This window comes from Apteryx rowi, unplaced genomic scaffold, assembly GCF_003343035.1.
Source record: "Apteryx rowi isolate R43461 unplaced genomic scaffold, aptRow1 scaffold_10, whole genome shotgun sequence".
In the NCBI taxonomy this organism is placed as follows: domain Eukaryota; kingdom Metazoa; phylum Chordata; class Aves; order Apterygiformes; family Apterygidae; genus Apteryx; species Apteryx rowi.
In genome coordinates, this window is record NW_020447197.1 from 36,756 (window position 1) to 52,269 (window position 15,514).

General features: G+C 36.4%; 1 protein-coding gene across 1 annotated transcript in view; it reads right to left on the reverse strand.

The window, feature by feature from the left end:
• Window positions 1-15,514, reverse strand: part of ATP11B (ATPase phospholipid transporting 11B (putative)) — a 136,756-nt gene that overhangs the window by 35,063 nt on the left and 86,179 nt on the right. Inside the window, exon 4 of the mRNA XM_026061916.1 lies at window positions 114-230. Coding sequence (XP_025917701.1) covers window positions 114-230 — 117 coding nt within the window. The remainder of the gene's footprint in view (window positions 1-113; window positions 231-15,514) is intronic.

Sequence of the window (15,514 nt, forward strand, 5' to 3'; positions counted from 1 at the left end):
TGACATTGAATATTGTACATATACCATTAGACATTATATACACATGCATTTTCACTATACAACTTCTTTAGTAATGTATCGAGTACTTCTCACATGGTAAACTGATTTCTTACCTTGGATGATATGATTCTGTTGTCTGCAAATTTCTGAGGAACATAATGGCCATGCTGGGGAAAACGATTTGCTATATAAATAGTTCTTGTATCACTTTGATGTGGTGGGTCAAAACCCTAAAACACAAAATAAAAAACAGACAATCAAGAAAGTGTACTTTATTAATGCCAGTTTTGTTAAATTCTGCTATCTTTGCGCTGAAGATACTCAGATATGAAGCAGAAGCTTTGGACTAGTGGCTTTTGAGTGTGAAACAAAATTAACCTGTAATTTAAACTCTGCTGTGTCCAGAGAATTTTCAAAAATTAAGTTAAAAAATAAAATTGATCTTGGGTTGTGCCTTCATTCTGGAAAATAAAATAAAATATTCTTAAGTCTTAAAAAGGATAGAGAACATCATGCAAAATTAAGGCCTTATGAAAGTTAAGAAAGGAAAAAAGTGCACGACTCCGCTTAGGCAAAGTGGATTTTTTTTTGCCTCAACTGTGGAGCAAGGGGTTTAGGGAGTCACTGGAAAGATGGTGTCTGGGGAACCAGAATGGAAGATGTGTCTGCATGAGCAGCATATCACGAACCCAAAGTTTGCCAGATGAATTTAAGCTGAAAGCTGTAGAGTATGCCCTACACAACATGGAATTCATACTACAAGATGAAAATTCAGCATAAGTAAAAGCTATTTGCCAGTGGCAGAAGACGACATTTCACTAAGCTTCCACGCGGGAAGGAGTGCTTGCTTAGAAGGTTCTTTTAAGTAGCCTCAAATCATGTCAAATAATCCATTTTCCCCTGCGACAGACAACAGGTCTTGTGGACAGGGCAGAAGCAGTAAATGTCATAGCTTGATTTTTATAAGACTTTTGATGCTGTCTCACTATTGTCTGATAAAACAGCTAGGGAGGTATGGTTACATAAATTCCTACAAGATTGGTTACTAAAGTACGCTCAGGAATACTTATCAATAGTTTCTTGGTCAAAACAGAAGATCCGAGGGGGGGTCTCACAGAATCAAGCCCCGTTCCAGGTCTAATGTTCAGTATTTTCATCAACTACCTTAGTGAGGGAAAGGAGAACACACTAACTAAATTTGCAGATGACACCACACCGGGACTGGAAGAACATCAAATGAGAAGAACAGAATTCAAAGTGATCTTGACCAACCAGACACATGGAGGACTGAAAGATATTATGATTAGACGGGACTAACTGCATCTACAAAACTAGAACAAATGGCTCATGTAGGAATTGCGTTGAAAAGGATGAAAGGGCTACAGTAGACCACAAGTTGAATGCGAGTCAGTAATGTCACATCATTGAGAAAAAGGCCTCCAGTACCAATAAAGCTGGAGGCGGAGTGGGAGCCACAATTCAAGTACTGTGAACCAACTGGACAGCATCCAGAGGAGCTGAACGTGAGTGACAAGAGAGCCCAAAAACATGACACACAACACAAGGCTGACCAATTTAAAAAGGAAAGAGCAAACAGATTAGGGTCATTTAGCCTAAAGGAGAGGAAGCTAGGGATATGCTAACAAATCTTCCAATATACAAAAACTGCTCCACTGAGAAAAGGAGTTATCTGAAGGGCAAGGAAGACTAGAAATAGGCTTCAGTTGTCACTAGGGAGACTTTGCTTGGCTATTGGAAAAACAAACAAAAATTCCTTTCTGATGGAAAGAAATAATTAAAAACCAAAATAAGTCACATGGGGAGGTTGCAATGTCTCTGTAACAGAAGGGCTTATATTTAGGTCATTCTAGTCTATCTTTATTTGGGCCTTTCCTGGGGCTACATGACTCACTGACAGCCCTTTCCAACTCTAACTTCTGGCCTGGAGAAGCAGGTGATAACAAAAGACAAGCAAGCAAGACAGTAAAACAGTAATAATTCAGATGAACCTTTCTGGTTTTCGTCTTTGTCTCAGCTTATTAAGAGGTGAAACAAAGTGAGAAATTTCAGCAAGAATATCACAGACATTATTCATCTTAAAACCAGATAAATATGATTTGTGCTACATAGGCAAAGTCTCCTTGCTCTTGGATGCCAAGTGAAAGGACAACTGATGAAACAGGTAGAAAGGGCATTAACAATTCCACTACTCGAAGTGAGGAAACTAACTTTGCAGTGGCATTGCTCTGCTTGTGAAACCATGCTCAAACTTAGGCTCATTGTCAAATACAAACTGATACTTTGTAGAACGCCAACAGATACTTCTGCATCAGTTAACTAAGCAGGGTGATGAACAGTGTACACAATAAAGGACATAAAAAATGGTTGGTGTAAGCAGCCAAGACTTATTTTTTAATCCATAAAGTTGTCTAACATAGGGCATTAGGTATGTTCATATTTATGATGGTGTCATTTTAGTGGAAAGAAATAATTAAAATATCCTCTCAAAGACACAAGTTATTGTATTTGTCATCATCGATTCAGAAACATTCTGCTTCAGAAAGAAAGACGGTCCAGAAGAAAGAAAGGAGCAGAGACAGGAATGGAGATCTTTCAAAGAGATTTGAAGGAGAACAAACTTTTAGATGACAAACAGTGGAAGGCTGCTCTAATCACATGCTCTACCATGAAAGCCTGTTTAAAGATAAAGAGTGGAGCAAGGAGACAAATGAGTAAATAGGAGAAAACACTGGAAAAATATATAGGAAGCCAAGAACAAAAGGAAGGAGTTGTTCACAACTCTGAAAAAAGGAATACAAGCACGAAGTTAAGATGAGAAAAAGATACACCTATTGAGCACTGACTCAAAATCTAAAAGAAAACAGTATTTCTAGCAAAAGTATTTTGGATATCTGACACTAGTGGCAAATTATTTTTAAATCAATACCAAATATGCCACAATAAAAATGTTTTGTGGGTAAGATAGATGTACTTAATTAATAAGGCTAGGTAAACAGCTCTTTCCTGTCTCAGAAAATGTTTGCCACTCATGAAATGCCAGATGCTTCCAATTCAGAAAGTCACATTCTCCAGGCCGAAAAAATTCTATTCTAAAACAGACAAAAAGCAGGGGTAAAACAGAAAAAACAAAGAAAACAACTTGCAGTATTCTGACGATGATAAATGCTAACTGCTGTGCCACTCACGGAAACTTATTAAAACAAATGAAAAACTTCAAAGCAACTAGGATGCTTAGGCATCCAGTATCACTGTATTTATATGCCCCTTTTAGGCCACTGTCAGATAACCTGAAAGCTCAAGAGTTTTATGACATGTTTATGATAGAGTAAAAACCACAATGTAACTAAAGCCTAACTACATAGGTATCTCTAACAGAGAATACTTCTGCTGAAGCAGACTGAACTGATTGAAAGTGAGGAATGTAGTTGCCGAATCAGAATCTCAGGCCATAGAATTTACAGCTTCAGTTGTGCAGCTAAGCAAGCTTAAAACAAGTCTACACACATTTAATTTAACTCCGTTTTGTTGAGATGGATGAGGGAGAAAGTGCAAAAGCCTCTTAACCATTAGACCTATGGAGATGGCGATGTATGAGCAAGATAGGCTGGGGACAAGAATCTCTTTAGCCATCAGAGCTATGGCTGGAAAAGGACATATCCTTGACAACCTCAGGGACTTGACTGTAGTCACGGCAGCAAATAAATGGCAGAGCTGGGAGCACAACCCAGATAGCACAAGTCTTATTTCTGTGACTACGAAAGATCATTCCAAATTACCCAACAACTCTGTCATCATGTAATTATCTGGTGGGACTGCAATCAAGCAGATCTTCCAGAGAAGTACTGATCATACATCTCTTCAAGAATAATTCTATACAGAAGTTGAATTTAAAGGAATTTCATTTCTTGAACAATTAACTCACTTAACTTTTTCTGTAACTATGTGGCTAGTCACAGACCCTGCTCCTGCAACAGAACCGAGTCATAACCCTAATTTCTGTCCAGCAAAAGCATTTTGCATAGTATCTATACGCAAGTTATCAAAAGAGATGCAGGAAACAAACTATTTCCTAATTTCACTTTTAAGAAGCTTCTTTCTTTCTTTCTAATGTCATTATCAAACTCAACTGCAAAACTAGGGTAACATGCCCTTGTCAAAGGATTTCTACAGCTAAATAGCATGAAAAGAGAATTCCTAAACTAAGTTTTCAATCTTACAAAAAGAGTCATAGCTCTCACCGATATCTTTCACTAAAAGTCCGTTTTCCTACAGTTATTCTAGTGAACAGTTATCTACGTACGTGCACAGATCACTGACTTCATAACAAAACTACCATTTTCCCTTTTTTTTTTTTTAAAAGGAATCAGTTCCCCAAACCAATTAACTTCATGGTCCTACCAATAGCTTGGTGGTACAATGTAAGGGGGTAGTGCAGAAGAAGAGTTTTTACATTGCTGCTGAGGAATCATTGTTAGCACGAACAAAAAATTAGGCAACTGGAGAAAACATGCATTGTAGCTAGAAGAGAAGAAGCACAACAAAAAAGATTTGTGTAAAGGAATAGACTGCCCTCCTGACACCTGAAAGTGTAAGCAGACGAAAAAAAGAACATTCTTTCAGCCAATTTGTTGGTATGATATACAATATCTACTGCTAGACTTTCAGACTCTTATTTCTTAAATACTACTATTAAAAAAGCTTAACTCTTGGGAGCATGTATTAGTGTTCTTCCTCAAACACCCTAGAGCACTGTTGAGTGAGAGCAGAAACCTGCAGATCTTTCGGCCAAGACTGGTGACGTGAGACCAGCACACAACATATTAAATGTTATGTTTCAAGCTTTGGAATAAATACAGCAATAATTACAGATCATCTGACAAGCAATATTTGCTTATGATTTGCATACAACTACTTATACCTTACTACAACTACTTCATCAGAATCTCACAGTATTTCTTGCTCATCATTCACACGTTTTACAGGAAAAAAAACAAAATTATTATTTGCTAGAAGAACTGCTGCTGCATAACCAGTTTTTAGTGAAAGGGGTATGAAAGAAGGAAGTCTCAATGAGAACGTCTTCCTCTTTTCAAAAACCACACTAAACTACTACGGAAAGTAATAGTTCCCCAGAAAGCCCTTTGGACACCACATACTAAGCAATAATATTAATAAAAAAAGAACAAAAGACTATCACAGGAAGCCTTTTCCCTAGGGAGGTGACCAACTTCGACCCTTACTGCAGGAACAGAACACCACATTTCATGGCAGATAGTCCAAAAACCTGTTATTACACTGCTTCAAAGTTACATTTTGGTGAAAGTTGTTTTGCAGAAATGTATTTAGGACTCAGGATTTTTTTTAAACATACATGGAATCGTTTCCCCTTTGTCAGAAATGACTACACACACGATGCACATTTTCAGAAGTCTGTGTAAATTTATACTCAAAAATTCTTTCAGTCATATAACTGGGCAGTAGTCAAACAAAACTTGTCATACCAAAGGTTAGCATGAATGAAGAAACAACCTTTCTTGCAGCGATTTTAAACACTGCATTAGCTACAGAAGTAGTAAAGCACCTTAAGCACCCTGCGGTTTATATAGTGCCATGCAAATTGTCCCTCCTCTTTTCAAGATTAATATCATAAAGAAATAAAACAGTATTAAGAGTCTTGCACTTGCAACTTCCTTTTTCATCTTACTGTGTCTACAGTTGTTAAGCATACCTGGTAACCTCCTAAAATAACTATAACCAAACTATATTATTTTGATTGAAATAGAAACACTGTAGGAAACAAAGCCCAAGATATTATGAAGCAAGATTCTTTTCACAGAGTAAAAAAAAAAAAAAACAAAAACAAAAAAACAAAAAAACATAGTACTGCATTTGGAAAAGTCATGCTGATGCCTAGAACAAAGTCCTGGTAATACTCAGTTCAAGGTCTCCTACTTTACCTTATTTTGTTAAACAGTCAATCAGCTATGTTCACAAAAATAATTTGGAGAAATATCTATTTAAAATTTAAAAAGATATCTACTCCTTATTTATCTACAAAAATAATAAACAAGCTAACTTGGCCTAATTCACTGGTAACATACTTCCCAGTTTCTCTCTGCAAGTGACTGATGTCAAACATACTGGCATTGTAATATCAATAAAATCAGTTAGGAAAAGCAAGCTGAGAAGGCAAGTTTGTATTTCAAACAGCTCTCTCAAGGACTGACACAACATGACCAGCTTCCAGTACCAGCAAAGAGTTTTAACCAAGATTTAGGAATACAGTTTCATCTTAAAAAAATTTCAACTCAATTAAGCAACAGATTTTCTTATCCTCTCCTACAGTATTTAAAGCATAATCCATTTTAGACATCATATGATAAAACAAAATTAATGCTTTACATCAGCTACTTTTTTCTGAGGTTCTTCAACAGAATTCCAAGCTTCGCATTTTTTCTATAGGATTATTAGAATTGTTATTCTGGTGCATTCAACCCATTTAATTAGCCAAAAGACTACAATACATCCCTCGCTTGTTGCTTTATATCAGGATGCTCCCTTTCATAATCAGACACACAGTAGATTATGAAAACGATCATTTTGAAGATCAACAGATCCAGTGGTGCTTTTGCTCAGTTTCTTCAGTAGTGATTTTGTCAGGAAAAGTGTACACACATCCTTACCATTTTGTCAAACTCTGGACCAAGCAAAAATCATACAACTAGAAATGCCTGTTCAAGCAAAACAAACTCAGCGAGTTTCATCGGCCACTAAAAATCGCAAAAAAATTATGTATTTGCAGGGTATCAGAGCATCTTCCAGTTTCTCTCAATAACCTCTAACCAAACATTCTGTGCTACTTGGATACAATGGCAAGCTAAAAACCTGGCTGTCCATACAGAGGGGAAAATGTGCTAGTAACAAGCAGTGAATTAGGAAATCACTAAAGGAGAGGAAAATCAGTGCAGAGACTTCAGGCAAGAATCAAATGTACACCTGGTAAAGCAATCAGCACCAGACAGGACAGAAAAGAAACTTTACAATAAATGTGTCTTCAGCTGTAATACAGAAAGCAATTTAATGAACTTTCAGATCTAAGAAGCAATTCCTAATTTCAATGAAACGGCAAGTGGTTCCCAAACTACACCGCAAGGCCATTCAGGACTGTCCAACCTTTTTGCTCAAATAAATAAATAAACAAATAAATCCCTAAACAAACAAACAAGTATTACGATAAAGGTCCAAGAGATCTAAGAGAAGTTTAGGCTTGACAGTGTCTGTGGTCCAAAAACTGTGGTCTTTTGCAGCAATTCCTGAAGCAGTGCATTGCTCTAAAGCAGCAGGAGTGAAGATGCCTTTGGGGTTCTAACTACACAATTTAAAATGTAGAATTAACACTGCTTTCCTCTGTGGGCTTTAGTTATCCTCATCTGCAATATCATCTTCCATCCAGACACATACAAATGGCTTCTAGGTAGGATTTGCAAAGCTGTGGACACCCATCAGGAAGCAACTACAAGGCTTCATATTTTATAAAACAAGAATTGAGATCTCAAAAACCAATACCCACTTTTCAGAACACTGTTAAAGTATTTTAAACATGGAAAACGCCGCATTTCTGCAATAATCAATCATACAAATAGCAATTACTAAGCAAACTAAATCACACTAAGAGATACAGAACAAGTATGGCAAAAGAAACATTCAACACACAATTACTTTATATACCTGGAATAACCATAATATCCTAAAAAAAAAAAAAATCTGATTGTGTCCTTTCTTCATAGTGACTAGGCTCATTTAGGTCACTTGATGTTGAAAGTCAAAGAAAAAAAATTCTACTATAAAATAAGGCAATTCAAATCTGTGACAGATTATGAACTTTCTTTTTTACTTAAAACTAGAATGCAGTCCCAATGTTGCAGATAGCTATTTCATAATATACAAAAATTACATCTGTCAAGTCTATGACAGGGCAAATACAGAAGAATCATACATCTCTTCATTTACTTGCATGTTATATACACTATTATCTTAAAATGAAATGCTGTTTACCTGCTTGTTTGAAGTTTCATGTTATAGCACTATTTTATACAAGCATGAAGGCTTACTGTCATTTTGGACTACTTACATGACCTTCAGCCCATATGAAAACATTTTTTAATTGCCATTTTCAAAATCTGGATTAATTCTAGTAGGCAATGTCTGGTTAAGCCTATTAGCTCCTCTACAAAAAGTCTAGGTAATTTTTTTTCCTTCCAAATATTCTTCCCCAAAACTGCTCCTAAATAACAAATAGTATAATTTTGGCACACATTTTGAAAAAAAAAACTGTAGGACTATTGCTCTGACAGTTGTTGCTCAACAAATTTCACAGGAAGAGAATTAGGTTCATAGTTAGAACTGTCTACTTCTTCCTTTTAACATGCTTTGATAACGTCTGCTCTGTAAAACTTAACATTGTAGCTTGGAGTCTACTCCATTCCTTCTACCAGATACTGCTTTAATTTCAGTTTTAATTCAAATTCAAACATGAGTTACAATCTAAATATCATTTTGATATACTGCTTTCAGATATGTCCATAAACAGCTTTATGCCTAAGGCTTGCTAAATCCTAAGCTTCCTTTGTATTTTGTTGCAATTTTTTTTTCCAAACAAATATGTAAATATCTCCAAAAATTAGCAGACCCACATATAAAACTAGCATAAAAAAGGCACATAGGAGATAGTAAAAGAGTAACAAAATGTAACAGAATATATCAAAATATACATTTTGGTATATACTATTTAAAACCTATTTTTGTAGCAAAATACTAAGGCTGAGAAGAAAACAGATTGCTTTTTGTCTACATCATTATCTTTCTCATCCCATTTAAAGGAAAGTTCCCCTTTCCCATACCTATTTTTACTCTCAAAGTAAACAAGAAGAAAAAAATCCTCTTAAGTCACAGTATGTGGGAGGCAAAGGAATCATAGGGTTTTGTTTTTTAAATCATGGTAGAGCTGTAGGTCCTACTTTCCATCTTTTCCACTGCTGCTGCTAAGTGTTTTTCAACAGGAGGCAGTAGAAAAGGGATCTGTATAAAATAATAAAGTCTAACTTCAAATAAGTCACCTGTGTTTTACTGGAAGAGATGACCTTGCGTTTACAGCAGCACTTTGTCAGATCTATTTTGCTGCAGTTCTTATCCGATGGCTTATAAAGAGCCTTTGTGCAAGCAATTAAAGGATTTTTTTAAAGGTACGTTGTAAATACCTTTTTCCTATGACAAAACGTAACAGAACGAAACACAGTCATAACTACAGAGGACTCCACAACATGGTAGCAAAAATCAGATGGCAGATCACTAATGAAAGACAAGTCACAATGTTTTAAATGAAATTTAACACATGCTTGTATTTTTTCCTCAGAACTTCTTTCTCTCTCTCTACTCCATTAGAAAGCAAACACAAATTTTAATGAATTCAGCCAGCCCATCCAAGATTAGAGAAAAGGGATACCGATGATGATTAATTATTAAATTCAGCACATATGTACTTGGCTTAGATTACAAACTTCACCTTTTGATGTAAGTTCAGAGGTTATCTCTTAGCAACAAACTAAGAGACATCGATCCTGCCCCTTCCCTCCAACACCCCATCAGATACCACATACTGACCAGGATGCATGAAAAAGCTTTTACTCTCTGTCAACAAAATAACACTCCTTTTTTTCCTTGAGTCACGAAAACATAAACAGACAGTAGCTATTAAGGGAGATAGGACCGTATTAGTGCAGAAATATTGTACAGTCAACCAAATGGTCATATTATGCCTGACAGGTGGAAGTTTGGCACAATAGAAATTTGCTGCTTATAAAAGGCTTACGACTAGGAAAAATACAAGATGGGACAAGATACAGGTTAAATAACCAAATCTCACAGCAAGATAGCACTTCTGACAACCCAGATTTTCCTATTTTTTAAATCACCTTCTAAAAAAAATAAAATTAATCAAACCAGCTATACTTCACACTGTTTTGTTAGGAAATTTTTAAATTAGGGTTTAATTTTTATGAGATAAGATTTAAAAACTATACACAGGACATAGTGGATGTTTCTGTACAAAACAGACAGCTGGCTGAAAATAGGGCCAGATTCTGAATGCTTTGAAACAAACTGTACTGCATATGTATCAGTCCTCAGCAGTTGCAGAATATAAAAAGAAAATAAATATAAAAAACCCCAAACACACCGGGAGGATCAGTCCAGCAGATCGCAAATATCTCTAGCAAAAAAACAGGGCCACATTTTCTCCTGTGTGAAGTTACATGAGGGGAGTTATAATCCCCCAATTCTCCAGCTACCCTGACTCTAATACAAGGCAGTGCAACCTTTGGGCTGTTCCAATATACATCTCACTGTAATCCTTCAGCGACAATAGAGAAGCAATCAGCTGAGCAGTCCGAACCAAAGGAACTCTTAGTTAAGGCAAATATGCATTTATTTTTCTAGTTATTTTTCTATACAAGAGCAGAAATCCATTTAATTTTGGCCAAAAAAGTCCACAGGCTTCAACAAATGACAAGTAAGAAAAGACGAGGGAAAAATCTACTCTAGAAAAGCAACATGTGATTTCACAAGCTACAATCCTCAATAACTGGAGTAGTTCAAAGTACTTTTAGCATTAAAAAAACACAGGCAATTAATTAAAAAAAATCAGTTCAACTCTTAGAAATGCTTACGTGAAAACAATACACAAATGTCATCGTAAACAATGTGATCAAACATTGTCCATCTTGTTCAGAACACGGATAACTGCAAGTTAATACAGAACACCATCCACTTCTTTCAGAACGCCTTAACAGATCCTAACACCTATAAGGGAAAGTGAAAAAGTCCCAAACACAAAGGCCTCTAGTGCTAATCTGTTCAAGGACATTTCTCTTATTAATAAAGAGTGTTTTCATTAGAACCTATCCAAATGATGAATAGGAACCCTCCCACAGATATTGTCCTTGAAGGAAACAGAACGGGCAAAAAAAATCTCCATGACTCTCTTTCAGTGCAGACTATTTAGAAGCTTTGGACTAGATGACCTCCTGAGGTCCCCCTTCCAACCTGAAGGGTTTCCTATGACCCATGAATCTTCCTGTGATAAAATAGTCTGGTAACTAGTTTTTCTATTTAAAATAGACACCAATCCAAAGGAATTAGTCTACATATTTTGTCTTTGACTTCTAGTTAAGTATCAGAGCTGCATTTGCCTGAATACCTTGCTTTGCACAGTGTAAAGGTTGTTGTCAACGCACAACAGCATTCAATTTCTCAAAATGTAGGAACAAGATACTCTGCCAAACACAGCGTAATTCTGCTACTCTTGGATTGTCATTTGCAAAAGAGAGGTCATCCAGGTAGCTCTTAGGTTTTTCCCCATGAAATGTCTTTTGTACATCATCGCACTGTTAGCTAATAGATTGAGAGGCTCAAACTCTACACAACACAACTAGAAGGGAAACCCAGACACCCTTCCTCATTAGATAGGAGTAACAGAATTCAAAATTAGGCAGCTAAGATCATCAGATCAGATCATCAGAACATTAACACAGTCCAAACATGGTCATAAATCTATCGAAGTTATACACAGAGTCATCAGGGGTTACAAATGCCACATTTTACTCATGTTTTGTATTGGCACTGTGTAAACTTGATCAACAGTACTACAATACTACTTTGCTGTATATAGATCAGCCATTCAAGAACAATTCTATGGAACGTCTCATTCTTTAATAAGCTCCTTACTTGCAAGTAAAAGGCTCAAATTACAGGAAAATATAACAGAAAATACTCTGATGGAGAACTTTTTTATACAGGTCATTTTCACAAAACTAAAAGCTGTTAACTGGCAGCAAGAAAATCTTTTTTGGACTTAACCAGAAATATACTTTCAACTATTTTTTCCCCTCACAATTAAGAACTCAGATCCTATAATGCACTTAACAGCAATAGCCACATTATATTTACGCCTTAAATGTGTTAAAGGGAATCTTGTAACAGATAATGAACTTAGATAATTTACACACAAAATTATTTAGCTGCTCCACCAAATACAGGGTGAAGTCACATCATTAAACAACAGTCTGCTACATAAGGAGAAAGTAACAGGTTACTGATATCTGTCACATAACAGAACAGGAAAAGTGAAGTCAAACACATGCTCTTAAGCTCTCAGATATATTACACAAAAAGTTTCAATATCATTAATGAGGTCAATGGCAATTTTCACTCTACATACTCAAAAATGTCACAATGGAACTACAGTTCTTCATTTGATAGGCTGCAAATTGTCGCTGACAAAATTTGGGGTTTTTTTTGTAGTCAAACGTATCATATTTGAAAATGTAAATAAGATGTACTATACTGTTTTTAAATATTAGTGATGCTTCCTATCAACTGTTGTTTACTTGGTTTCTTTTTTTTAAGCAGAATTGGCTGTGCCTGTGGTGTTATGCAACCCTCAACAAATCTACAGGCCTACCTTCCTGCTGAGATCTCAGGATAACAGTGCTGGAATTCAAGCATCTTTTTTGCTTAAGGCTTGCCTAACAAATGTATCAATTTTTTAAAGCAATTTATTATACCCCATTTTATCTCTGCTTTTTGTTTTTTCTTCCTTACTAAAACCTAGGTACTTCCAACTGTTAATTAGTAAATTGCACACTGTCGATGACTTACTCGCTACCTACAGTTAGTACAAGAGAGCAATAGATGAACAAAAACTGAAGATCTGGGGGTTTTTAATTGGTACTGAGCCAACAAAGCAGAATGCATGTCAACATATCAGAACAAACTGACAATGTTATAAGAGATTCCCATACAGGCATTGAAGACTGAGTAATAGGCTTACTATCACTATCTTTTTATACAGCAAATCACTGAAAGGACAAACGTTACTTTACTTAGTTAAAATTTGTTTTGGACTTGTAAGACAATAACAAAGATGTATAAAGTCTTATATTCTCAGCATGTCTCCTATTTTCAGAAGACTAATCATTCCTTTGCACAGCATATAGTCATGCACAGATCTTCACAGAAAAAAGCACAGCAAAGTCACCACTTAAAGAACTTAGCCGAAATCATCTGAATTGCCTAGCAGGTCTTCTCATTACCTCTAAGCCTACCTGTTTCATTTTCCCTGCCCTTTTACAATTCTTGAGAACGCAAGTTCTCAAGCACATAAGTGCTCAGGACAATTAATTAACATATGAACTACTGGCCTTTTAATCAAACAAAAAGTTGCAAAACTTTGGCTAGTTTTGTACAGACAGTACTTAATAACTACTTAAAAGTGCCTTCAGCAAAGTGCCAGTCCCTCCCCCTTTCCCCAATACCTTACTACTTTCCAACATTTTTTCACAGCAACATTTTTTCTTTTGTACTACTACAACATCCCATGTAAATCAGACTCCCACATATACGCTCGGTTCCAATCCTCCCATCTGGAATGGAACATTTTTCAAGCTCTGTTGCTGCATCTAACACAGGTAAAAATATACGCTCTAAAGGAATCTGGACCCATACACTCTTCTCTGTACTCCTATCAGACATAAATCAAATACAAATTTTGCTACCCTTCGATTCCAATAGTCTCAGCATTTCTGAAACTCCACAGCCACCTATGGCAAAAGCAGCCCAATTTATGACACCCCACTCTTCTTCCTGTGCACCGATTATTTTCTCAGCATCCTTCCCCAGCTGCTTAGCTCTTCCACATTCTTTTCTAACAGAAACTAATCATCATAGTCATATTAAGAAACAAACATATGGTTGGATCTAAATTAAACCATTCATTACACACAAGGCTGAGGTGTCTGGGTGTGCCTCAGAAGAAACGACGCAGTGTGGTACCTATCTTAGGCCACGTTTCAAGTTAATGAGCTGTGAAACAATGAAGGCGTTAAACCTCAAACACTGAGGTTTATAGAAAGAAAAACATCAAATACTTGTCCTTCCAATCATTTCTTTTCTTAGTACCATATTTACACTTTTGTTCAAGCATCCTGACTTCTTATCACCCTTGCTTCTGCAATGCTAATCCTTCCTTTTCAAAACTAGTGCAAGGACAAATTTTAAGCAGTTATTTTCCCCTCAAACAATTTCCTTTAAAAGAAGAAAAACCTCTTATGGCCAAGTTTATTGCTCATCTTCTGTTAGACTAAGTCTTTACTTTTTATTAATGGCAAATAGATCTCTGGAAAGCTGGTCAATATACTTACAGAGAGAAAAGCAATCATGTTTGATACATAATTCCTAGCGCTGATGCACCCCCTCCTAACCTGAACTCTACAGAAAACAACATAATGCTGCTTTAAAAACAGCATCTACAAACCTTTAGCCATCTTCAAGGGAAAAAAAAATAACTATGTTACCCCAAACAGTCTTTACCCTAGAAAACCTGTGTGTGACTGCAACAAACCAGAAAAGTGCAGTCAGAGAAATTAATTTCCAGGTCAATAAACCTTAGTGTCACACCAGACTATTCAGCACTGTCAAGCTGGCACCGAGACCATCACTACAAGCCCTGTGCTTCAGATGCAGCCTGTGCTTCAAACACAGATTTTAAAAAAATACAGGGTAATTACAAGACCATAAACTAGTTTTAAAATCTTCAACCAATGCACATAATAAAAACAGGCTTAACTTTGCTTTGGGCCACAGGTTCAGCAGTAGTGGAAGAACAGAAGAAATATAAGGAAAAGAAAATCTCTTTTTGTAAAAAGTGATGTAACAAGTTAAATAAATCATTAATGAGAAAAAGGTCTACAAATCAGAATATAAAAATCTAAGTAAGGTAACCTGTGATGTAAGATAACGTCAATGAATGGAAAAAAATTTTGTTTAGAATTAATTTCTCTCACTGAGAACACACAAGAAAAATAATGTTGGAAGGGGTGGGGAGCTGGCCAACATTTCAATCAAAACGGCCAAACTCAAGGTATTCCCACTGCTACAGCATCACAGACGTTACAGTCATCGCTGCCTTATTTTCCTCGCACAACATAATACGACAAGCACACTACGTACTGCTTATTTGAAGGGAGAAACCTTGTAAGTGCAGCGTTTTCCAAATGGTTTTCTCCCTGAAAAGTATTTCACATATGATGCTGTTCCATTTCTAGTCAGAGTTGGAGTATTAACCCAGCCAGCTGCATCTCCTCCAAAGGCCTCAGGTACAGGGAAATGAGACAGACACACGTTACGTGGTGAAAACTTGAAAGATTTCGCAAGGCAAAGGAGGAAGAGCAGGCAGCAAATCCCAGAAGTGTCACTCCACGGAAAAAGGCACCGTCATTCCCCTGGGAAAACAAGTTCGGGGAGCCTTTTCCATGGAAGCTACAGGTAAGGAACCGCGCTCTCCTCAGCCTCAACTCGGCTTCAAGGCAAAGAAATAATAACAAAAAAAAAACCCTCTTGAGAGTTGTCAAAAATAAAAACCGGTAATGAAGCAAGCAGC